The sequence below is a fragment of the Rhinolophus sinicus genome, chromosome 2 (assembly GCF_057876585.1).
Source record: "Rhinolophus sinicus isolate RSI-liver-muscle chromosome 2, RSI-T2T, whole genome shotgun sequence".
Taxonomy (NCBI): Eukaryota; Metazoa; Chordata; class Mammalia; order Chiroptera; family Rhinolophidae; genus Rhinolophus; species Rhinolophus sinicus.
The window spans coordinates 86,840,218-86,867,472 of NC_142502.1; the positions used below are offsets into that span (position 1 = coordinate 86,840,218).

General features: G+C 42.2%; 1 protein-coding gene across 1 annotated transcript in view; it reads right to left on the bottom strand.

Moving 5' to 3' along the window:
• LRRC1 (leucine rich repeat containing 1) overlaps positions 1 to 27,255 on the bottom strand; it is a 115,130-nt gene that overhangs the window by 57,216 nt on the left and 30,659 nt on the right. The window contains exon 2 of the mRNA XM_019734770.3: positions 17,285 to 17,402. Within this exon, the coding sequence (XP_019590329.1) occupies positions 17,285 to 17,402 (118 nt within the window). The remainder of the gene's footprint in view (positions 1 to 17,284; positions 17,403 to 27,255) is intronic.

Here is a 27,255-nt window from a genome sequence, read left to right on the forward strand (position 1 = left end):
GACAGAGCCCCAGAGAGCAGTTTCCAGGCATCGGCCTCACGTGGAAAGGTGCTGGCCTGGGTAGTAGATGGCCATCAGCTGTGACTAGCTGGCCGTCAGCTGTAACCAGTGAGCCACTGGCAACTGATAAAACTGCCATGGCTGCACTAGCAGGCGCAGATTGCGGCAAGTACGACTAGCAAGTGGATTGTGGACTGCGGATCGTGTTGATCCTACTTCCTGTGTCTTACCCAGCTGCCAGTGAGACTGGGGTGCAGGAATACCCCTGTTGGGGTACTTGCAGATGTTTGCTTTTGTGTCCCAACCAGCCGCCATCGAGATAGTGGTATGAACCCCCTACCTGTGGCTCCGTTGCTGTTCCTTTTTGGCCTCACCATGTCCTGTGTTCTTGTGCAGGGAGCGGGAGCTGAGACCCCCCATGAGACTCATATCTCAGAGAACAGAATTACCTAACATGTTTACTTGGTGAAAAGGTTGGCCCCACTATTAGCAATTGATTCACCAGGTCCAGGGTCTAGAGAAGAAATCTGCAAGTTAACCCAACATTCCTGGAGATTCAGGTAAAGAGGGTCTTAAGGCCGCCTCTGAGAGACACTGAGGCATTCAACTTAATTGGTTCTCAGCCCTGACTGCATATCAGAATCATCTGGGTCCATCACCACTGGAGATTCCAATAAGTCAGCCTGGGGTGGGATTTGGGCAATATTTAAATAAAAAACAACAAAACAAAACAAAAAACTACCTGAGCCAAACCTGACACGCATCCAGGTTAAGAACCACTGCTGATGACCCCTGGCCACTTGAGTGTGTTATCTGACAATTACTCATAGCTCCCATCCACAATTTACCTCCACAATAAAGCTATTTCCACTATTCGACCGGTGCAGAGCCCACACTTAAAGGCTGTGTGCGCTTAAGGTTTTGTGAGCCTGCCTCCCATGGGAGGTAGAATAGCACTGTAACAAGGGAAAGCCGTTTTGTTCAGTTGAAGATGATGGAAGGAGTGGAGGAAAGAGGTAGGGAAAGATGAAAAGGGGAACTGTTTGCATCTACTTTAACTGCCTCCTTCCCATTTTTAAATAAAGTCAACGTTTTCAGAATTCCTGCTACCTGTAATACAAGTACACTTTTTCAAAAGCAACCTTAAAAAAAGAGGTTAAACTAGAAAATAGAATGCAAAAGAATTCTAAAAATTGTATTCAAAAACATGTTTATATTATTCAAAGAAATACTGTAGAAAAAGAGCTTAAGGACTTTAAAAATTATAAGTTGTCAACTGACAGATGAAAAACTATTGACATTTATAAAGCTTGTAACTCCATAAAAAGAAACACAACAGAATTTCTACATTCAAATTGGTATTATCCCCTTAAAGTATTCACCTTATGAAGCATGCATATATATTCTTCTAGCGTTGCCACTGGATGAATGTTTTGAAGTTCTCTCTTAGAATTTTAAGTATTTCTCGTAACTCAATGTTTGGAGAAAATCATGCAGAACCAATGCTGTTTCTTGAATCACAGAAAATTTAACACAGTATGAAATATATTCTGTGTTTCAGCTGAATCTCACTTTGAAGATGACATATTATGAAAGTTTGGTTCTATTTCCAGGTCCTAAAGCAATCCTCACAGGTCCCCCCCATTCAAGTTAAGGGTAAAAACGGAGAGAGAAGATGAAATGTTTGCTTTTGCTGAGGAGTGATCGGGTTATTATTATAGACACTTGAATTTTAAACTAGACAAAAACCATTTTATATACTTAAGCCATTATTCTATGGATTTGGCTGAAGACTGGCTGAGAAAGGTCAGACTGTAAAGACATCCTTTTGGCCGAAATGCTGTTTAGGATCTTGACCTCCATCCGCGGCTGTCTCAGCCGTGAGGTTCTTGTATGAGAAGCTCGTAGCTCCCACGCTAACTTACGTGAGTTTTCCTAGAGATGAAAATGCAGACTCTGGGACCCCGATGTGCATATTCTGATTACATAGTCCTTGGGGCAGGTGGAATAAGCAATTTTAACAAGGATTCTAATATGGGCAGTCGCAGAGCCCACTGGGAGAAATGCTGCTCCAAGTTCAGGCCAAAAAGACCATAATCCAAAGTCTAAATTTCTAGGTGGAAACAATTCTTGCTCTCATCATACCTGAAAGTCTCTTCTTCTGTGGTCTCAGGACCAACACAGCACCCTGATTCACTGAACTCTGTCATGTTTTTCTCCATCCTCCCTCTTAAACCTACACATATGGTTTTGCCCACATGGTGTGAATGTCTCTGGGAGTAGACTGTAGCTTGTCATCTCTTGGACAGGATTCTTCTGCCATACTTGTGATAACACCCCAGTGTCTGACATGCACAGAATGCACAGCAGAAGTTTCCAATGTGCAGAAGTTCCAATGTGCTTTTCAAGAATGCAAAATGCATTATAAATATCAAGTCTTGTAATTCCATGGGAGCCTGTCATGTCTGATTTATTCTCAGCCAGGCATCTACCAGATTCTGAATTAACTTTATTCACATAATTCAAGAAATCTGCACCTCTAGGTTGGACCAAGGGGCTGCAGATCCTATACCTTGTTAGACAGCACCACCCATGTAATAGGAGCTCCTACAAATCAAAAAGTCACAAAAATGGGTGCTCTCCTCTTGTATCCAGTTTCTCTCTGAAGTTACAAAGGAAGGGATGGAAGCAACAGTCCCAAGGGCAACGCCTAAGAGGTCACCCTATTCATTCATGCATTTCTCCGATTATTTAAGCAACTAATAATTTAATAGCCCATAATATGTATGTCAGGCTCTGTGGCAGAAGGTAAGGAGACAACGGTGAATAAGAGAAGCACAGTATCGACCTCAAAATCCAGTGAGTAAGACAGGGATCATAAAAACAAGCCCAATACAGTGTGACACCCAATGCTGGCGACCTCAGCCAAGGCGGGGAGAGTCTGGAAGTAGGAAGGGCAGGGTGCTGACTCTTCCTTATCTTGCCTCCATTGACTTTTTATGACCATATATTGCTTTTATAATTCAAAAACATCCCAAGGTGAAATAAACCTGGAAACACAATGGGTCACTGCAATTACGGAAGGGGGCACATTATCTGTCTGTGGTCCTCATCCTTTAACAGGGAACAACCCGGCTTAAAATGTCCGGAGTCCACTCTGGTCCCAATCATAGCTAACGACCGGACTCCAGAAAAAGAATATTGGTGACTCACTGCCCCCACCTTCTGCCTCCTGGGTCTGCCTCACTGTGGGGGCAGCAATGCCTGTGGCTCATTCCCACGCCAGACACCGACCAAACACGTACACATTGTGACCGCGGAGTTATGAAATTCCTCCATTAATTAGATCACGGTTCGCTGTCCAGGACATACACCACCATCATAATCGCTCACATCCCATAGAACTGGCAGGTCCAGCAGGAAACCGTGACTGGGGCTGTTTCCTCCAGGAAATGGTGATGGCTGGTGTTTTTCAAGCCGTCCTCTGCTCTCTCACAGAGAGTCAAGGGAAAAGCATACAAGCCGTGTGTGCTGTAAACCACTTCATACCGCTTTTGCTGTCACAGGTGACCTTTCAGATGCCAAATCCAATGGGAACTTTTCCGACCGCATTTATTGACCCTGCTGCCCCCTGTCACACGGCAGTCTTCCTGGGTATACCCCACCTTTGGTTCCATGCTGACACTCTCATCATTCTCCTGTTGCTCTGCCTGCTCCTTCCCAGCCTCTCTCAAGTTTCTTTCCATCAGTCCTTTGCCGATGCTGATCCCCAAGGTCCTGCCTCTGCCGCCTGTTTCTGGACAGTTCTGCCCATGACGTCTTCTTCCATTAATTTGCAAGCTGTAGTTCCAGGCCATGGGATCGATGGTCTCTGTGATGCTTAACATGATGACACTGCGCCGCCATTCTCTTGCTTGGCCTTTCCTACAACACTGGTCAGCACTGCTGACAAATCTCCTGCTGTTCCTTCTCAGAATCCTCTGCTTTCTGCTTTCCCTTCAACGATGGGATTCTGCGTGCACATCTGCCCCCCAACTCCACATCCTCCCGTCCTCCTTGAGTGACCTCATTCATACCCGTAGGTTCAACCATCACCTACACGTGGATGACTCGCAAAACTTCATCTCCTGCTCAATTTCTCCCTTGAGCCTCAGACCCTGACATGCAGCTGCCTACTGAACGTCCGCGTTTAGATATCCCAAAGGCAGCTCACCCTCCGTGCCCACAAATAAACTCATCTTCTCCCCTCAGACCTAATCCTTCCTTCGGTGTCTCCTAGCTCTCCTGGGGTGGGAAGTGGGAGTTTCTCCCAGACCCAGGCCTCTCACTCGCCCTCCCCCTGCACATCAGCAGGTGACAAGCTTCCCACCTGTCACCCTCAATGCCTGGTCCAGCACCTCCTTTGTCTTGTTTCCCTCTCCAGTCCTCCCACCCTCAACATGGATACCTGGCCTCCTGCAAGCTGCCCACCACCAACTCCGTGCCCCCTGCTAGTACCATGGGGATCTGGGAGCCACTCCCCTGCTGGAACCCCTGCGGGGCTCCCCTCAGCTTTCGAGACAACATTGCTTAGCTGAGCACACAGGCCGTTCGTGAGCTCACAGCCATCACCTCCAGCTTCATCTCTCACCAGGCACTCCAGCAATAGCTTGTCTTTCTCGCATTCACCAGGCTCTTCCAAACCTTCAGACACACACTCATGCTGTTTCATCCACCCAGAAATGTCCTTCCTGCACTTGTTTGTCTCTACCTGCTACTTGCTCCTCAGAGCTTGAGTAAACGTCATCCTTCCCAGGAAAGACGGAGACACACAGCCACCCCCCGGCCTCCTCCAGGCATACCTCTGAGACGGGACTTCCCACACTGTCCTATTGTCACAGACGGATCTGGTCCTTCCATCCATGTACCTTAAATTCCTCAGGAGCCATCACTAAACTCACTTGCTATCTCTGGCTCCTAACACAGAACTCAAATACCTGGTGTTGGTTAAATATTCAAGAAATGAATACAATTCATTCTAAAAATCTGTTCCTGCTGCCATGTCCTGTATTTCAGTGAAACATACATTCTAGCCAAGACTTCACTAGTGCTTTGCTGTGCTTTTCATAATGAAATACGCTGCCTTCCTTCATTTAGAACATTTCTATGAGCTTATCTCTTCCCACTTGGATTCCCAAGGAACGTCGGAACAGTTGCTAGCATAGCAAAGAGCGCAGGAGTAAGGAGTTCTCCACAAGACCAAAGCATCTGCTCAGGAAACACCGGGGACCTGCGGAGAGATCCCTTTGCCATGCTCCCATGAGGCAAACCTAAAGGCCGCCAGTCCGTGCCCTGGATGGAGAGGAGCAGCCGGGGCTGACTTCTCATTACCAACGTGCAAGGCCCCCGGATAGAGCGAGGACCTAAAAGGTGTGTAGGGCAAGCGCCTAGGGGCTTCTTGGAGCAAAGGTGCTCCCTGGGCTTGTGATAAAGCACATTCCCAGGCACTCGATTCAACTTCCGGCTAACTTCAGAGTGGCCTAGGTCCCTGCCACGCTGTGTTCTCGCCGCTGCTGCCAGTGACAGAGGCCACGGTCCCTTTACTGAAGACGTGCGGAACGCCAATGACCCAGTTGGTCCCTGTGGGGACTAGCTGCCTCCGGCTTAGTTTAGGCCTCTGCAGAGAGACGTCAGTCACCTGGCTTCTCCGGGGTTACTCCATCTTCCCCCGGGCTCTGGGCTGCCCTTTGTGTGGGGCATGTGTCAGGTTATTCGCCCCTGGCCCTGCCACGGGCGTCTCACGTGCTCAGACCCACTTGTTCATCTTGACCCAGCACTCATCAGCCTCGCTGAATGGAAGAGGGCCTGTGCTCTAACACTGTGCGACACCATCAAACAAAGGTTGAACGACAAAGTTAAACACTTGAAGACATCCAGTATTACTGTGCAGTGGTACTTTCACCAAGCACCTTCACAAACAAAATATATGTTAGGTAAACAGAACCGACTGCTTCACCGCACCTTAAGAGCAGCTGAGCATTTATGCTTGGTCTGCTTCTGCCCACATTCCTTCCAAACGTCCCTCTGTAACTATCGCCCGAGGGGGTAACTGTGCCTTCCTGACTAATTTCAACCCATGAATCCTAAATCAGGGAGAGACCTAAACTGCTGACTCACCTCTTTCTTCACTCTGGTTGACTTTTAACTTATCATGGACTTCTGGAAATTCCCGTCTTACCAACCCTACCTTTGAAACCCATAGCTTCCTGTTGGTGTTAGAGGTGTAGATCAGTACATATGAAAGTCAGACAACTAAGTTCACAAACTTAATTGTCTGCCTTTCATATATTCTCCAGAAAGACAAAAAGGGCAAGAGTTATTGATTAATCTGCCTTTTTAAAACACTTCAGTATTTAACAATAATGGTATGGGAAATGTTCACAACCTATGTTAAGTGAATAAAAGAGAGAGATATCTACGTGTTGTACATTTCTAATTTTGTGAAACAGTTCATGAAGGAAAAAAGAAGATTTAAAAAATACACAAAACATTAATGATGATTATTTCTGGGTAGTAGAATATAGATTTTATATTGGGGAGACAGAATCGTGATTTTGGAGTCTAACAAACCTGGGATCAAATGCCAGCTCTATTACTCACTAGCCATGCAACCAAAAACAAAGTTTTGAACTCGAGATTGGGTTTTCTCATCTGTAAGAGGATACAAGCTTACTTCTTGGAGATGGTTTAAGGATTAGGGGAGATAATACATGAAGTGCTTAGTCTTATAGGTGGTACAGAGTAAGCATGCAATAAATACTCTGATGATAAAGATTTACATAGATCTCTTGGTTTTTCAACAATGTTTTTTTGTTGTTGTTGTTTCATGCTATTAATTCTCAACAGTGAACATATGCTTTAAAATACAGAAGTGGGAAAGAAATGATCCTAATAATTTGTTTCTCTACTTTTCTCAAGGTGCTTTTCCTAGTCTTCTTGGGATAGGTCAAATGTAATTCACTTTTTCTACAGCAAGAAAAAAAGGAAACCTGCTAACTGGTGCTACTCAATGTTGCAAAGAAGTGTCTCAAAGAGGGAAACTTGCTGGCAGCTCCAGACAGAGCCACACAGGTGAGATGCACCTTGGTGGGTTAACCAGGTAAGAGCCATCAAGTTGCCAGGTCAGTGACAGTTTGCTCAGAGAAGGTAAGGCCATGAAAACGTGTGCCACACTAAGAAAATTCACATGGACCAAGCGATCAATCTACGTGCCGATGGAACTGGGTACTGATGTCAACATGTCATCGTATCAAAGTCCATACTGACAATGAACTGACCCACCAGAGAGCTTGGTGAATATTCACACCCAGAGAAAAGAACATGGGTCATTCTTAACCATTAGCAACCAGAGGTGACACAGGCAGTTCCATAAGGGCGGGCGACACCTGCTTCCTAGGGACCTGGGACCTTCGTGTAGTCTAATCTCTTTATTTTTCTTTTGAAGGTAAAACCCCAAACAGTTTTCATTTTTGGCTTTCCTTGTTCTATACTTTTGGCAAAGCACCAATCTTTTGCCCAAACAGCACAACAATTACCTCAGAAGCATTACATCGGCCCTTGGTGAGAAAGCCCTACTATCTTTCACTAGATGGTATTCCATTTCTGGCCATAAAAGATTTAAAAGCCACCTCTTAGGATGGGCCACTTCTACAGATGCTTCAATTCACTCACTTTGTAGATTTGTATGTTTAAATCTTAGGAGGACTTTTTCCTGTTTTCACTTCCAAATTCAGAGAGTACATAGTTAGAATACCATCTACATCCTTCCTCTAACACAGACTAAAACCATCAGCCCTACCTTTATCATCTTCAATATGCTCCAAAAATAATTAAAAGTGCCACTCCTCTGGCTTTCTTGTTTCAGTTTCACCACTAACTACAAGTGTGATTTGGGGGCACATCACAACTTCTTCAGGCCTCAGTTTCCTCATCACTCATCCTGAGGTGCTTCTACTCATCTTACAGGATTCGTGTGTAGATTAGATGAAATAGACATGTGATGAAAAGCACAAAGCCTGGCATCCGGTCACGCAGTATCTAGACATCACCTCAGGTACACACGTCCCTCACCTATAGCGTTCGGGCCTTCCGACCTGCTTGTGTCCTCTCCCCGCCCTCTATGCTCACGCTCACAGTCCTCGTTCAGATCTTCATGACCCAAAATGAAAGACGGGATTAATTACAGCAGCTGTTCATCACGTACAAGTACTTATGTTCTAAGTACTTGACATACACAGTCTCTTTGAAGAGTCACAGTAACTCTATGAAGTACATTACAAGTACAATAACTCTATGAAGAATCACAATAACTCTTATTTTACTATAAAACCGGGTATAATATAATATAATACCAGGTCTTATATTAATTTTTGCTCCAAAAGACGCATTAGAGCTGATGGTCTGGCTAGGCCTTATTTTCGGGGAAACACAGTAGGTGCTATTGTAACCTCCACTTTACAGATGGCATGTAGAGATTAAGTAAATTGTCCAAGATGGTGACGCTTGCCTGGAAAACCTTTAAGGATCCCACGTTGCCTAGAACAAGTGCTTCAACAACCATTCCTCAAACATAAAACTGTAATTTTCAAAACATACTTTAAACCAGTTTCTAAAAATGTAAAATAAAAACAAAGCATCATGCATACTTACATAGGTTCTATGATAAGTATTAGAAAATTGGTGTCCATCAATCATGTTATTCTATGTCTGTGGAAAGAAAGGCTACCCTGCCCTCTTTGGGCATGAATCTGAATTTCCTATAAATGTGTCATTAGTTGTAAGGTTGTGACAGTACAACAGAATCGTGTGTGTGTGTGTGTGTGTGTGTGTGTGTGTGTGTGTGTGTTTAATAGGCCTGTGTGTGATCAGTGACATAAAGTCATACAACTCCAGCATTCAATTAAATGCCAGTTGAGGCAGCTGATGCTATTGCCTTACCAACAGCCAGGTTTCTCTTCTTCACGTAGAATAGTTAGCTGCATTTATTTCCCAGCTCCTTTCCGTTAAGTTGGGGACATAACATTGGCCAATAGAACATGAATGGAAATGTGTACACCACTTCCTGACATGGCCCATAAGCTCGCCCATGCACAATCCCCCATTTTCTCCGTCTCCTACAAGGAACTTGGAATCCACTAGTTGAATGAATACGTAGCATCACAAAAAGGAACAAGCCTGGATCCTTGGCTGTATAGAGTAGAGCCTCTCACCACCCACCTCCCCACTTTATGACACACACACACACACACACACACGCACACACACGCACGCACGCACACACACACACCACACACAATGGACTATAAGTTGAGCAGTAATATAAAGTTCCTCATTGAGTGAGCCCTTCAGATTTTGGCACTTAAAAAAAAATCAGTACTTAGTCTATCTTGACTAATGCACAGAGCTTAGCGTTTCACCTGGCAAATCGAATCTTTTACAACACAGTAGGAGTCAGCTGTACAACATAAGAATCCCACGACAACTCATATAGTTTTAGTTCTTATTGTTATATACGGGGTGCTGCTTCTTTGATTTTTGATGAATTTAAAATTTTTCAGTGAATATCTAACAGACAAGCACTGGGATATTTGCATTTTTAATGATATTGTTGAATCTGTAAATCTATTACAAACATTTGGAAAAAATTTCCAATAACAATGACACTCAACTAAGAAATCCACTCATTAACACCCTCCGAGTGTGCAACTAAAGTAGAATTTTTAAATACTTCTTGATTTCAACTTCAAACCCATTCCTCCTTCAAGCCTCTTTCAAATCAGTTACAGATACTGACTCTTCTGTGCACGTCCTGAGTACTTTATTTATATAGTATAACAAGCGTGAATGTGCAGTTCCTTACACATCTATTGTGCCTATAGATTTACCTCAAGGGATAGAAGAATTCAGATAGAAGAGCCTTACACAATTATAGTAATTGCTCAATAAATTTTGCTTGAAGTAAAACATATGAATAATTCTGAGCTACAGTTAATAACCATAAGCATTAAAGAAAAAAGGTCCAGGGTCCAAGGCTTTTTCAAATGGAATAAAAATTCAAAATCATAATTCAGTATTAGCTTTGAGCAGATATGTTAGATTGAGGATGTATTCAACACTTACAGGGTTAATGTAAAAATTAAATCATTTTTATATATAATCCTCAAGTTGCAGTTCTCCATACTACTTATTCACTCTTTCCTTCCTGGCAACTTCATCCCTTTCTAAGATGTGTCTGTTCCAGGTTAATAAGCTCAGAGCACTGTTTGCAGTCACGGCGGCCTATTGCTGTCACCACCCAGCCTTCAGCTGCCTGGAGGCTCTGTATCACGGCTCAGGCCAGACTCACGTGACAAAATAGGTCACCTCAAAATCAAAAGGAAGCAATATGGCTGCTCATTCTCAGTCATGTTCAGGGTTGGAAACTGTCAAACCGATACCTACAAAAATTGCCTAATGAAAAAGCGAGCAGAAAAACTGTCATCTCACACGTTGGGGTTTTGTTTTATTTCAGCAGAAGCCACTGCAGTCATTTCTGCCTCTCTAACTTAGCCTGCTCTCTGTAAATCCACCATTGTTTTGGAAAGTCAGCATCTAACAGAACACAGCGTGTAAAGATTGAATGAATGAATGAAGCAGGGAGGGAGGAGGGGGGAAGATAAGCAGCTACTTAAAATAGACAAAGCATTTAGAGAAGCTGGGACTAACTGAAGAGCTTGTTGACCTAAAAAATATATTCAGAGGTACTGTTCTCAAACTCAAGAGGTTGCCATCTCTATTACAAACCTGCTAATTAAAAAAAAAAAAGGCAGTAGAGAAAGTTATATAAACCTACAACTTATTCAGCACATCACCATTTTTCTGATAAGAGAAAATTAACCATATTAAGACAATAAAAAGTAACAACAGTTTACTCTTTTATACTTTTTTAAAATTACTACCTGAAGCAGATTTTGAGTAACATTAAGATTTTCAGTGTCCTGGTTACGTACCTAAGTTGGAACTGAATAATGTTTGTTTGTTTATAATAACCAATCCACTCTGCTGAAAAGTGAAACTACTGGTCTGAAGATAACCAAAATAAGACACTAAAAATCTGAAAGAGTTCCGAAAACATTTTGAGCACAAGCATTGTTGTAAAAATTTCCCTTCTGATTTAACAATTTGTAACGCGAAATTGTGATGAATTTTCAGGTTTATTTGCTATAATATCATTGACGTTTCTTTATAGTCCAAAACAGGTGGGAGATATCTATATGTAAACTTTATCCCAACATTTTCAGTGTTTAAAATGGTTTCTAAACTTTTAAAAATGCTTCCTGAAAAAAACTGTTTGTAGCATGGAAAGGTGATTAGAAAACATCATAAAGGCCCACTTTCTTTCCACCTCCACTTTAAAAATAATTAATGCTATCTGGAATTAAAACGTGAGTAGAAGGCAACTATAATTTTTCTATATTAACCCTTCCTGACAAAAGAAAAGGTAAAAGTTAAGACAGAGAATGGGCTCATAATAGGACAGTGGCAGTACTTGCAAAGGCAAGAAGGCAAACACAGGGTTGCAGTCTGCTCTCCAACCATAAGGGAGAGTGGCTGCCAGTGGGTTTCTTTCGCTGGATTCCTCCTGTAATATTTTAACAGTCACGAACTCCCCTACTGTAATACTGAGTCCAGCCACCGAAGCAGTGTGCTCCATAGAGCACTGAACTTGGACCCAAATTAGGCAGTGCGAAAGGAGAGAACAGTGGCTTGACTGTGGCAAGTCTGAAGTCTGCACGGGTAAAAACTGGCCTCTGCCACACTTGTGGCATGGGGGTATGGAGTTATTAAAAAAAAAAAAAAAAAGAAAGAAAGAAAAAGCTAACTATTCATAACTAACTAGGAAGGCTTTTAGGTACACTGGATTTATTGCTTGCCAGAAATAGCTTTTTTTGATGCCCATACTCAGAAACACCAAGACGTGATGTTATACGAGGTCATTTCAGCAGGCGTCAAAATTTGGCTTTAGGTTTGATTAAATACCCAGAGCCACAGACCACTGACGCTGACCAGCATCTCGTGGTTGTACAGAGGACAAGGAACCCAGGCCTTTCATCACAGTCTAGCCTCGAGACCTGGCGGACGACGGTCCGACTGGTAGACAGGCTGTTCATCTGCTTTCTCCGAAGTGCTGTCCGGGTACAAGTGATGATTTGTACTAAAACTACCTTTTACTGTCTTGTTAACTCAAGTTTGCAAAGTAATTAGGCAGGATGTGCACTCTCTGGCCATTTGTTCTGCATGCAGCAGGACTTGTCCTGGAAGTGAAATGATCTCATGACCTCACTGGCCTGGGAGGCTAATACTAATCAGTGTTCCGGAAGCCGTGCCTAAGCACCTTCCTAATTTCTGCCGCAGTGGAATAGCACGTATGTTCTGTATTATTTACCTCATTCTTTTAAATTGCCTTTTTAAGTCTAAGTAAGATTTATTTTCAAAGGAAGCACATTTCTTTAAATCATAAACATAAAAAAGAGCTGTCACACCCAGATAGAGAAGATAAATACAACACAGTGTTATCAAATTTTACAGAGGGCAATCCAAAAGGAATCTTTTTTAAAAGGATAACTTCTCACCACGGTTCAATATGAAAACCTGCTGTTTTACAGTACCCTTAAAGTCATCTCTAGCAGCACTAGTGGTCTACGCCTGACTTGCACTTTGGGAAAAACTGAGCTAAATGCATAATCATCTAGTACTGTGAGGTAAGTCAAATTACAGCACAGACTATAACATTCAAATTACTAACCCTTCAGACAGATTCATGATTCATTAAGAAAGTCTGCCCTAGATTCTTGGATAACAAGACAGTACTATAGGGTAATAACTCTTCTCACATATCCAGGGTAATTTTCCTCGAACAGCTAAGAATCAGTGAGCAGAGAAAACAGACATCAAGTCCAGGCATTAAAGAATATGTGTTTCACCACAGAAAAGTGCTTCGGACCTTAATTCAAAGACTATGGGCTTTTTTAAGACATTTTAACAGCACATTCAGATACCAATTTCGTATACTCCATCCTTTAACCTATATTAGGAGAAACACTTAGTTTCTTTTATCCCATATATTTCACTATTTGCCTGATTTTAAAAAATAATCCACCAAGTTGGGACACAAGAAATCTGTCATTTTCCTGGCCTCTTACTGGCTTGTGAGGAAGCCGGCCTCGTCCCATTCCTTCCCAGAATAAGGGCCAGCACCATCGGGAGGGGCCTGTCCGAAGTCAGCCGGGGGGTGAGTGGCAGGGCCCAGGCTCCTACCCAGAGTCCTCTCTGCTGAGCACATCTAGCCATTCCAGGGACAAAACCATACACACTGTGCTCATCCCAAGCCTCGCTGCTTTTCCCTCAGAAAAAGTCCCCACCGCCTACGTATGACCCATCAGGCAAAGCGCTCTTCCTCCCTAACCTCACTCTTCTCTTTTCTAACACAACACACAATTCCCTTGACTTCGTGCCTGAAATATCAGAAAACAAAGCCACAAAAGTCAGGGTTTGGAGGTCTTGGCAGCTCTTCTTGGCCTAGGAAATGAGCCTGTAAAAACTTCTCTCCTCCTCATGTACAGATTTATTTGGAGAGAAACACAAAATTTGCTTTTGCTCCCTCCCCTGAGCCAGGGGACCATCAGGAAAGGTCTAATTTTGCCCTTGGAGTCAAAGCCAACTGGAGCTTAGGTCAGCTCTAGCACCTCACCTTTCCCAGGCACATCCCGAAGGTTTCCCACCTTCCACGTGGAAAAGTATGGGGCTGCCGAGCCGAGCGAATCTGTGCTCAGAACTGCACGAGGCTGCTGGAGGAACATGAGTAACAGACTAGCGGGTGGTGATGTCTACGACCCTGCCGCACAGTGTGGTCAGGGGACGGGCGGGGTCGGCGTCCCCTGGGAGACTCTCAACCATGCAGAACCTCCAGCCCCACTCCAGCCCGACTGCGTCAGAATCTGCATTTTAACAGTATCCTTCGGTGATCCATTGCATGTTCAAGTTCGACAAGCACTGATCCAATGAATGTGAGTGGTGTGATACCAACATCCTGCCTTCCTTCTTTATGGTCCAGCCAGGCTGTCTGGAAAATCAGGAATTAAAGAAACCGGTAAAGGTCCAGCCCTGGCTCTGGCACTGCTCCAACCCCGGGACTCCATGAACAAGCTCTGATCACGGAGTGGGCAGCCTCAGCTGGGGCAAGAGAAGGCTTGCAGCCCATAGCAGCTTCCCGTCCGCAGCCCCAAACTCTCACCCACGCCTGCACCCACACAAAGCAGGGGTGCTCACACTGACTCTCAGAGGGCACACTTTGTCACCTGTATTTACCTACTCAGGAAATGCACATTAATGTGATTTTCATCTGCAAAAAAATGAGAGAGGTAGCACCGGCGAGATCTGCCTCACCTGGAAATAGCTGACGACCCATGTTCCTATTGGTTATAGTAAATGGTGCCCTTTTTCTGCTGCCATCTGTCTGTGCAGTTTCTTTCACAACGTCAAAGAAAGCCATGAACCTGCCATCCTCCTCCATGCTGTCCACTGTCCGCACCACACACACACACACACACACACACACACACACACACACACCCCTCACAATACTGAGCCAGTGCAAGGTTCTGCCAGTCGTGGAAGGGGGCAGTTAAGTCCCCCTCAGCATTCCTCAGAGATCCTGACAGAGAAGGTGAGAGATCTGTAGGATCCATCACAAAACTCCATCCACGAGCAGAAAGAAAAGGTTGAAAACGAGGACAAGATAAAAAAGAGGCAGGTAGTTATCCCAAGGAGAGGACACTTTTTTGTGACTTCGGTGAAAGCTTCTTTTACGAACCTGCTGAAAGGTATAAATGGACACATGGGAGCAGGCATGTAGCCCTTCTTTCCAGCGATGGACATCTGAAAGGAATCACTGATATGGCAGCTGGTGAAATTGGCGGCTGACGATGCTGACTTTCTACAGAGCGCCCCACCTCGCTAGAGTCAATAATGGGCCTGGAACTTTCAAGCTCCGTTTTCTCTCCTTCCAAATAATTAGAGCCAATACTTCTCCTTCTCAACTATTTCTAGACCCCTGCTTATTTTCCTTTCTAATGCCAATTTCAAAATCGCCATTTTATCTCTTCAGATTGTATGATTTCAGGGACCATTTTACGAAGTCACTGTTCCCTTACAGAGTTAATAGCCAGCCACCCTTTACAACCGAGACAATTGCTAAAAGAAAAGCCGTTTCGGTTACGTATGCCTTACGTAAGTGTGATACAGAAGAGCCTTAGAAGCAATTCTGGCGTCAGACACCGGCTCCACGTACACGAGTGTCAGGGAAGCTGCTCGTTAACAAGGGCTGTGCTGAGGGATACACCACGCTTTGTGCCGCCTGCCACCCCGTCCCAGGGCAGCCAATCTTCAGGGTGTGTAGCAACCTGCAGCTGATGGTTTCCGGTTGGCTCAAAAAGATGAACTGACTGGGTCACTGACTGGTCCTCACTGAGAAATTTGTCACTGGCAAGCAGATGCCACAGTAGGTGCGGAAGCCAAAAAGTACATGGAGAGAGACCACAAGGAATTGGTTCTAGAGGGGCCAGGTCCAAGAGAGCAGGTCAGCGGGGGGAGAAGAACAGAGGACCCACACACAGAAGCAGACACACCAACAATCAGACAGAGGCCATGAAACCCCTAAGATGACGTCATACGTGAGCCCCAAGACAATGCTTTTGGAATGTCAGTTCCACCCCCATCCTTACAATCAAATCCCCTTTACCTAGGCAGACCTGGGTCCCCTACAAGTACATAAGCCACCATAAAACATGCCCCCACACACACCAAATAATTTTTTCCCCACTTTTTCCAGGTAAGAAATCATTCTTCAAGGTAAGAAATAATTCTCATGAAAAATAAAAGTAGACTGACCCTATGTCAATAACATATGGCTTGGCCTAACGACAATTTCCAATTTATGAGATCTGTTAGACGACAGCCATATGAAAGCTACTAAAAGTAAGGGGTAAAATAATTTTTGTTTAAAAACACAAAACAAAACAGATATGTAAATTAGGATTGAGGTCCAAGATGGCAGATTAAGTAAACGCTATGCCTACAGGATCACACCAAAATTACAAATAAATTATAGAACAATCAACCTCAACAATCATCTGAAGACGAGCTGAGCAGACCCCTATAACTAAGGATATAAAAAAGAGGCCACATCGAGACGAAAAAGGCAGTTAATACCACAGTTAATACCATAGCTACTAGGGAAAAAAAAGAAAGTATATTTTACGTTGTGATTAAAATATCTGAGTTGTCTAATTTAAGCACTAAATAAAAATCAATTTGTCTTCAAAAACACAGGCACGTAATATGAGAGAAAGAAGAAGGTTACTATTTTTATAACTAATTCGGATTATCCCGGGGCCTATCCTGAGGAAATCATACCCGAGTCCTCGCAAGAACTGAATACCATCACTAAAGACAGGACCACTGAGAGCTGCCACTGAACGTAATTAACCAAATAGGCGCTAACAAGCAGGAGGGCCACCCCACTCGGGGGGCTCGCTGGGTGCTATGCGACACAAGGTTCAACCAGTGTACACCTATAAACGTGAAAGGCTAAAAAGGGCATGAGCAGCCTATTAGAATGTTCAATAAAAATGAAGCAACATTATAGTGAAATCTGGAAATCACAATAAACTCACAAATATACCACGAACTCCAGTGGGCAGACCCACCAGTGGCCTTAATTAGAAGTAAATTAAACGGGCAGCATGTGCCTGAATAGCACGCAGGTCTGCTCCCTGCAGGAAGGCAGATTCTCACGGGAACACGCCAGGCAACTGAGCCACAGGAGGAGAACCCAGCGTCCCCTTGCCTCAGCAGCCCCCAAGCGCTGGGCAAATGACCCCGCCACCCACCCTCAATGTCACGTTTGGTAAAATGAGGGGGCTAGATGACACAATTTCCCAGACAACTCTCTAACTCTGAGTCAGACAGAAGCTACTTTGAGAAAGGTATCATTTAAAAACTGTGCTATAAAAAGTGTTTGGTAATCACCTGTCAGTTGACTAAACTATCCAACAATGGCATTAATTTCATCCCAAATTTTAGTCATAGCTTTCCCATAACCCTCAGGATAAGCACCTCCAGTAACTTTATTCAGTTATACTTATTAAGAATTGCCGCCAGCATCATAAGAGACAAACGGTCAGCTCCAGTGGAGTCTTTTTCTTACCGTTTCGGGATACATCAAGTTCCACCAGCTGCATGAAGTTGGCTATTTCTGGAGGCAGTCGCTGAATTTCATTGTCACTAAGTCCAAGCTTTCGTAATTTGACTAGCTGGAAGAATTGCTGAAAAACAAAATAGTTGCACATAGGTCTCACAGGTATTTGCAACGTAAATTTTTTGTCCAATATGAAATGTAAAACAATGTCTCTTAAGAATTAATGAGGATTGCATTAGTATCACTGTCCCGATTTTGAGACTGTACTAGAGTCACATGAAGATGTTAACATGGGATTAACCAGGACAGAAGACGTCTCTGTACTATTTTTGCAACTCTCTTACTCATCTATAATTATCTCAAAATTAAAAGTTTTTTTTTAAATGAATAAGCAACTCAGCAAAAATAATAAGTACGCCTTTAAGCTATCCAGTAGGTGGTCTATTTTCTACTCATGAAAATTGATGTTAAATCTGCAATGTTAAACAAACATATGTGAAAATGAAAATGAAATATTTGAAGACATTTTTTAAAGGAATTACTCTGCATCAGAAAATATATAAATATTCCCAAATGTGTGGTAAAGAAAAAATTATATTGACAAATCGGAAAAAGAGTCCTTACTGGGTACTTCCATTAACCATGACAGACTGAGCACATTCCTTTTTTCCCCAATCCCTTTAAAAACTGTACTAAAATGACACAAAAAAATGTATATAATCATGGATATGCACTATATAAAAATATGGCATAAACTCATGAATACAATTCAAAATGAGAGGGGACAAGAAAGCAAACTAGATATGCAACAAAAATCTTGAAATTAGAAAACAAATGAACAAATGGTAACAAAACAATCAAAACAAAGCTGAAATTTAAACCAATAAGAAATTAGGTCCAGGTACCTCTGAAGGAAAGAGAACTATTTGAAAAAAATATATACGTGTATGTATAGTTAGGTCCCCATATTCTCTTCTCTACCCTGCATACCAAGGCGGAAGACTGGGACTTTTTAGAAGAGTTGACTCTAAGCACAGCTGAGGGCAGGGGTGAGGCACACCACTAAAAACGGAAGAACTGAGTCACAGCCTGCTCAGTGAAAACCCACCCGCGTCTCCCCACAACCTGGCTCCCAGACATGAGAACAGACCTACAAATGCATATTATATTGCACAGATGCACCAAGTTACAAGCCCCAACCATGTACACAGTTTCTATCATCTTTTCTTTCTTCTTCAAGTGCCTGCATCTCTCATTTAAAAAGAGCCTTGGTTCTCCAGACACTTGAAGAAAGCCCCAAACATGCAAAAAAGACAGTGTACAGGTGCACACACCTTAGAAGAAACAAATGTGACGCAGGGAGCAGAAAAAACTTCATCAACCAAAAAATATGATTCATACCCTCCGAGAAAGAAGAGAAAAATGAAGCAACATGACGTCATGAAAAAACAAGCTTCAAAGAAATAAGCTCTTAGGAATTAAAAAATATTGTAGCATCAATAAAAGAATCTAATAAAATAAGTGAAAATAAACCTAACAAAATCCCTCAGAAGGAAAAATAAAAAGACAGTGAGATGGAGGAATGAGACAGAGAAAAGACAAGAAAATTAGCGGATCCAGTCTACAAGGTACTACATCCAACTAATAGGTACTAGAGAGAGAGAAAACGGGACTGCAGAAGATTCATTTCCAGTTTGAAAGGACCCACCACAGGGCCAATAAAATAAATGAAAAAAGACGTGCACCAAGAAATATTATAGAATTTCAGACCTATGAAAAGAATATTCTCAAAGCCTCCAGAGACCAGGGGGTGGGAAGAGGGTGATCATAACAAATTATTGGGAACCGTAGGGCACTGGACTCAACAGCAGCCTTGACAATAGGAAGGTAATGGAGCAATGCCTTCAAAATTCCAAAAAACATCATTCCCAACCTAAACTGTACACCAGCCAAACTATCGATCAAGTATGATGGCAGAATAAAGACATTTTCAGATATGCATGGTCTCAAAAAAATTTATCTTCTTTAAACCTTTCTTAGGAATCCACCAAAATGTGGAAGTAAATCTAGAAAGAGTAGGATCTGAGACTCAGAAATCAGACAATCAACAGAACAGACAGAGAGAGAAAGGAAATACCCAGGATAAGTTAGTGAAGGGAATTCCCAGATGTCAGCCCAGCAAGCAGGCCTCAAGAGCAACCAGCCCACAATGAAGAAAGTGCGATGGTTCTCAAAGGAAACTTTTGAACAACAACAACAACAAAAACATATTTAAGGGATCACCTGACGTGTTTGGAAGTAATGAGAAGATCTGTTTGGTGATAAATCAGAAACAGGAATGTTTGGTGATAAATTAGAAATTGGAATAGAGAAAACAAAGCAAGGGAAAAAAGAAGGAAGCTATTAATTTCCTGGAGAAATAAAGTGCATGAAGATATAATCATGATATAAACGTAAGATTTGGCTATGAACAATATTTACCGCCATAAATATTTTAATATCTATGTATTGATAAAACCAAAATGTGTTAGGTCAATATTGAAAGAATAGGAAAGAAACAGTAAGAGCTAAGGCCTCATCTACCAGAGAAGGAAATCAATAGATAACCATAAAGTGAAAAAAAAAAAATATTGAACTGGAAAAACGAGCCATGTCGCAGGCGAAGGCAAGTATCAGTAGAAACATCCAAGAGCGGACGGTTCTCACAGCCAGAAACTGGAGTGGGAAAGGGGAGGGCAGAGGCGGCTGCTGCTGTTCTTCACGCTCACACTGCATGGATTATTGCATTTTTATAAACTATTTTCATCTATTACTTTGCTAAAAATACAAACTGAATTTACAAAGGAAAAGAGTCTCCAGTAAGATTACAGGGTGCACCAAAGGATAATTTTGAAGGATACTAATTTAAGGAGCTTCATCTTTTTAATAAACTTATGATTTGGTAAAAAGGACTGTGTACTTCTATAATCAAAAAGAAGGCACCATCTTTTGGAAAGCAGTTGGGCAGTGCGAAAAACTTGAGTTTTCAAGTCCACTGACATGATGATACTTTTGAACACTGTCCTTGTCATATAACTGAAAACAAGAAAACAAGCTACAATGCACACTGTTTCAGCATGATTATCAGTAAAAATGATAAACTGGAAACACACATGTCAACAGAAATGACTAGCATGTTAATAAACAACTCATATTAAGGGAGCAACAAAAATGGTTACTATAAAGGCCACAGTACTTGAAAAAGATTTACAACGCAAATATAACTTAAAAAGAAAACAAAATTGCAGATACACTATGTAAAAAAACATGTGTGTATGTTGACAGGAAGAAAACATAGGGGAAAATAGTGATGCTAGGTGATAAGGAAAATGCATAAACAACTTTAAAGTATTTTTTATCAAAAAAAGAAAGATACTTTAAAATAAAATCAAGTATGAGACTCAGCAAACCAAATGGTACCAATTAGCTGTATATGGTAATGAAGGTGATCAACAAAAGGACCCATCCTGTAATCCTGTGAGTTTCTTTCATCACACAGTAGAGATTTAATTTCTTAAGGAAAGGTATTGAAATTTCCTTATGCCGGTTGTACTAAAGCATTAGCTGACACAAAAGCCATTCAAAAGAGTCACATATTTGAATAATTGAGCTTATGCCAATTGTTCAGAGTCTGACAGTTTCATAATGCATCAATGTGTTTACTCAAGCATGAAAAGCTCACTTTCTTTTCCAGGAAAGGCATAATAGCAAGAGCACAAAAACCATCACGAATTCCATACATCCAGGGATCACTCAGAAGTAATACAAGAAGAAATCAAGTCAATAAGGTACTTAGATCTACGGTGAATAAATAATAGTTAGTTTTATGTCTGTGGACACGACAGACCACAAATCCCCACATCCAGTAGAAATCTTGACAGCAAGCAAGTTTAAGTTTTGTTCTGCATGTGAAAAACATCCTCGAAGAGAGCCTGTCACAAACACTACTTTATGCAACTTGGGAAGCACAACCAGATGTAAGAACAACCCTATCTGACAGGATCCCAAAATGCTAACAGTAATTCCTCCATCCTTCCCTCATTATCCTGATGGGATCTTCATTTGGCATCCAAATGCTTTAAATCAACTGTTTTCCTATGAGACCAACACCACGCTACTAAGACTTTATGAAACCCTCAAGTTTTCAACTTCCTCAGATAGGCAGGGAAAAAACTCCGCAAGCTCCAACCCCCGCGGCCTTGTCGCTGACATTAGCCAGGGCACATGAAGAACAGCCCGTGTGGCTGTTTTGGCAGGACGCCTCAGCACAGAGCGGTCACGTGATGGAACACACAGACACCATTCTTCCACTACACCATGTGTGATTGCAGCACCCTGGCCCGCGTGGAGCACATTCTGTACAACCCTCAGCAAAGCAACCCAATTGCCTTGGCTTGCTGGGCGACACCACAATCTTCTCATAGCCGCCATTGTTTTCAGTAGATACAGAGTCTTTGCTTTGGCTGAACAAAATGTTTCCTTTTCCCATTCTCCATTTTTGACAAGATTCTTTTCCCTTCTCCTTTGATACAGCGTTAGTACTCCCCTTCTTCTTAGAAAGGGACGTAAGGAAAGCTCAGTCCTAAAAGAGCTGTGTCCTCCCTTTATTACTATATGGATCAGCCAATTGTTTCCCTGCCCCCAATGCCCAATGCGTTCTCCTCCATAATGCAGAGAAGACATAATCCATGGTTATAGATTCACCTAGAGGGCAACAGGCGTTATGAAACTCCTGGAAACTGACTCCAAGCTGTAACGACACCAACTGGGCTCACGTATTTCCCTTCTGGAGACATTCTGACCCTTCAACAGAATGTTGACCCCCTTCCATCCTACAAAACTCTTACCGCCTCCCCACCACTCTCCCTAGTGGGCTGACCTGCCTCTTTGGTCAAGCTCCTCGGTACAGATATGGGCAACCAACGGTTTTGCATCGCGGGGTAAGATGAATACTCATTCAAGTATAACCATTTATACCATCTAACAATGTTCTTTTCCATAAGCCTCATGAAAAGTGACTGTGACTCTGTCTCATGGTCAGAGAAATTCTACTCTTAGGTATATACCTTAAGAAAAGAAAAACTCCCTCCCGTTAGTCTAGCATATAAGAACATGCTTACCAGCAGTATTCATGAGAGCCCCACACTGTAAATAACCCAAAGTCCCATCAATAGTCATCAAAGCAGAGAATTAAAATAATCATCTCACATCCAGAATTGGAATTCGAAAGGGTTTGAGCAAACACTCAAAAATAAGAACTACTGGTGAAATAAGTGTCAATAAAAGACTTTTTTAAGTGTGTTCTAGTTAAAGAGGCGTGCAATGGGACCATCCCTGAGTGAACCACTTGACTTCTCTGGTCTTCTGTTTCCTTGTGTAAAAAAACAAACCTTAAATGACACCAGCATCAGTGGCAACACTGAGATGATTCAAGAACGTAACCCATGGAAAGTTCACTGCCAAGCACAGAGAACCCCTCCACAAAGGCTGATGGCTGTAGCATAGTGGCAGGACCATTATAGTGACTGATGTGTTGTTTTAGTCACAATGACCACCTTACTTCTCCTCTTCCTTTAGATGTACCATTGGTTTCATTCTCATTCACTCTGATGAGTTAAAGAATTTGACCTCTTTGGTGCTAATTGCCTGGGGTCTTCCTTCCTGGTTAGTAAGTAGTTTAAAAAATGTTTCTCATTTTGAAGCAAGCATATGTACAGAAAAGTGCATAATGTGTAAATGTGCAGCTTATAACCAATTACAAAGTGAACGCCTGTAAGTACCATTCCGGTTAAGAAAGTGAACATTGCCAGGACGCCAAAAGCCCCGCATGTCCTTCCTGACGCCAATCCTCTACCTCACACCTGGGTTTTATACGAATCACCAACCTGGTTTTATAGTAATCACTTCTTTGCTTTTCTTTATAGTTTTTGAAACCTATATATGCATCTCCAAGAAAAATTATTTAGTTTCAGTGCTTTTTCTTCAACATTATATGAGTGGAATGAGGTATGTATTCTTTTGTGTCTGGCTTCATTTGCTGGATATTATTTCTAACATTCCTCCATATTATGACTCAAGATAAGCTTTCATTTCCATTGCTGTGTAGAATTTCATTGTTCTCAGGATTAAACACAGGATAATTAATTCAAGCAATCAACCTAAAAATCATGTTTTTAAAATCATAGCCATTTAAAATTATGTTTCCGGAGAATGTTTAATGATATGACAAATACACGTGTTCTAGGGTTATGAAAAAAGAATGTAAAATTGCATATACACTATAATCCTTATTTTGCTTTTAAAAATGTAATAGGAATTTAGAGAAGGACATTCTTTAAAAGGTCAATTTGGTGAGATAAAAGACCTTAAGCCCAGGGATTGACTATCATCCAACTCCTGAGTATTGATGTTTTTGAATCCCAGAAAACCAAAGATTCTATTTATCTCATGAAAGAGATGTTTTTTTTGCTTCAAACCTGAACCAACTGTATCTTCAAGCAAAACTTGAAAGGATGGAGGTATAAAAACCACTCTACATACCAAAAAAAAAAAAAAAGTTCTTCCAGTAAGGAAACAAACAGATATCCAATCAGGTTTACTAAAGTGGTCTTACATTTTGACACAGGACTTTTCCAATAAGGTTGAATTTTTTATACATTGTACTCAGGAAAGCATTTGTTTGGTGTTCATTGTCTTGGATTCGATACAATTTATTCAAGCTAATAGCAGTAACAAGCACCACATATATAATGAGCCTACTAGGTACGTGCACGGTTTTGAAAGTGGACAAAAAAATCTTCAAATGAGATGTAGTCCTTACTCTCAGGGGACAGCCGGGAGCTGACACAAGACAGGTAGACCAGAAATTAAAATATGAGGGAGAAAGTGAATCATAATAAATGAGGCACAAAACGCTATGAAAGGATAATAAATGTCTCTTGTCATCATAAACTACATCTGTTATGTTCCTTCAGGGGGAAAAAAAAAGTCAATTAGGCTGTTTTATGGTCAGTCATGCCACAGCCAGTGAGATCAAAGATTCCTAGGAGACATCAAATAAGCACAGATTATTCAGAGAAACCGTGTTAGGAGGATGGCTTCAGAATTTTCACAGGAAATACATCAACATTTGGATCAATACTGACTTCTTCTGAAGTAACAGGCTCAGTTAAGAAAAAAGACATGGGCAACACAGATGAGTCCTGACCTTGGATGAACAGAATACCTTGGACTGCCTATGACTTAATGTCTTTCATCTTCTAAAGTAATAAATGCATACTCCTAGCCAAGGTTCCATTTTTCTGGACAGCAAGCAAGAAATGGAGGCAGTCACAGACGCAGCACTTGGAAAATTAATCTGAGTGACCAGGTTACCATCATTGCAAGAATGGCCCATAATTTTCTAAGGCAACATTTAATGGCACTTTTAGGGTATGCTAATCATAAGTAAAAGTGGAAAGAGACGGACTTTGTCTCTTGGGCTCAGTAACGTGGAAGACGATCGAACTATTTTAAACCACGATCAAGTGCTTGAAGGGCAGGAGAGGGGCCTGACTAACGAGTTAATACAACACGGGGCAGCCAAGACCCCATCTCTAACAAACTGCTCACGGGTTCAGCCTGGCAGGGGTAGTCACGGTGCTACTGTATTTATTTTGGAGAGCGTTTCAAGGAACGGCCACAGCACTGCTCCAAAAGAGGAAGGCATGCATTGTCAAGCAGTAGAATAGAGCGAACACTAACAGAACGTCGAATCCAAGCATGCAGTGCCTCCCTCCTGAAGTCCCACAAGACTACAAACCATTGAAATAGGAAACTTGGTCTTTGCAGACTCACTGTTAGGTCCAGATTTCTAGCATTTAGAAATATAATGATCACTGCAGAGTGGAGTTTAACTTGCCCCCAAAACATTGTCTAGTATATTCTAAATACACATGAGCCACAATACTGGTATATATTTTCGCACTTCTATAATAACAGCTTAGGGTCAACTTGTGTGATTTAGTAACTTGAGAAGCATGTCTCTCCCCCCAGGAGGCCTTGTGTTCCAGTGTTTCTAGCTCCTGTAGGAGCAGCCTTGCATCTTCAAAATAAATCGTCTCTCATATTTAAATGTCTCACACATACTGAATTCACAGTTTCCTACTGGCTGACCAACACAGTTAAATGAAAAGCAAGATGGAAAAAACTGAGGCGATCCCCTAGCAACTCACAAACACTTACACAAAAACAAAACAGAGCTCCTGCTGGTGACCACATTTCAGTTCCACGCACTGAACCAAATATTAAATTCTAATATTAATCCAGACGAAGAACCACAAACACAAGGCCTGATGTCGAAGGCTTTCTGAATTGCTCTACTGTTTGAGGAACACGAGAAACCATTAGCGCCCAGGAGAAAATGCTGGACTTCCAGGGTCTCCAGTTCCATGAGATTAAATGTTAACGTCTAACGAGTCTGCTTTCTTTGTTAAGAGGAAAGGCAAGGCCCTCTCGCAGCCACTTCTCGAAGCTGCTCTTTTTGACATTCTTTAAAGTTTATTTTTGCTGTTTACCAGCCACTGAGTAAGCGTCCACACAGGCATTCCTAGCCTCCATTTGATATAAGAATGTCCCGCAATGCTGGATGGTGGCCTGCAGGCCACACAAGCCACTTCACTTGCTAACCACAGCAGCTAAAGACATGATTCTTCCCTTGTGACCAAGCTCTTCAGAGCAGTTCTGGCAGCGTGCTTGCGTTGCTGACCAGCTGGTTCTTCCGGATAAAGGCTACATATACTAAGTATTTATCCAGCATGTCTTCTCAGTCGGAAATCTCTCTTTGTGACATGTGATCAGAAAGAAGATTCGAGAAACAGGGAATGTAGAAATCCTACGGGATACTCCCAAACATGAGTCCCAAAGTAAAGAATGAGCGGCAACAGCATTCCTTCCGTTCCTGGACTTCCAGGAAACAAGCAATCGCTCCCAAGTGGCCACACAAAATGGTATGAGCCAGTGCCGTAAGTTCCCAGGGCATTTTTAAAACTGAGGTAGCAGCACTCTGGTCCCTCCCAATAGCTCTGTGCTACCACTTCCCTGGCCTCCTCCTTGTAGCCGAGAGTCCAGTTTTTTACCCAGATGTGTGTTAATTTGATCACCCATGTCACGGCTCACTATGACTTATCACTGTCACCAGTGGGGCCTGACCCTGACCAACAGTTCTCTCTGGAAAGCATCCTCCACAGCCTGGCGTTCCTGGCTAAGGATGCATCAAAGACTTCTTTTAAGAAAGCATATCTTATATGCATGGATTAAAGCAACTTAAAATTAATAAGTCTTGTCTTTTTGTCTCTGCTCTAGTAAATGCTATATTACTAGAGTAGACTTTGAAAGTCTAATTTTCAAAAACTATCCAACACTTGACTTTTTACAAAAGTAGTTCTAAAATAATAAGAAATGTCTCTAATGTGCCAGGTACGAGGCTAGGGGCTCTGCATTTATTATCTCATTTATTCTTAAAAACAACCCTGACCCAGGCAGCTACTGATTTCGCAAATAACGAAACTGAAGCACGAAGAGGCTACACCCTGGGCCCAGTTTACACAGATGTGTCAGACCAGGATTCAGACTCATGTCCAAAGCCCCTACCTGGCTATTTCAAACAGCAAAGGCAAGGAAGCATTGTGGAACCTAAAGTCTGTAATCCCAGCACTTCAGTGTACTGGCTGGCTGTGTGACCTCATACAGTTGCTTAACCTCTCTGTGCCTCAGTTTCTACATGTGTGAAAGAAGGGTAATAATAGTACCCCGTATAGAATAGCAGTGACAATTATGTGGACAGGTAAAGTATTAACAGTGCCTGGCATACGAAAAATGCTTTAAAAATGTTAGCTATAATGATTACTATGATACCACCACATAAGACACACTCATATACATCCAAGTTACTAAGAGTTTTC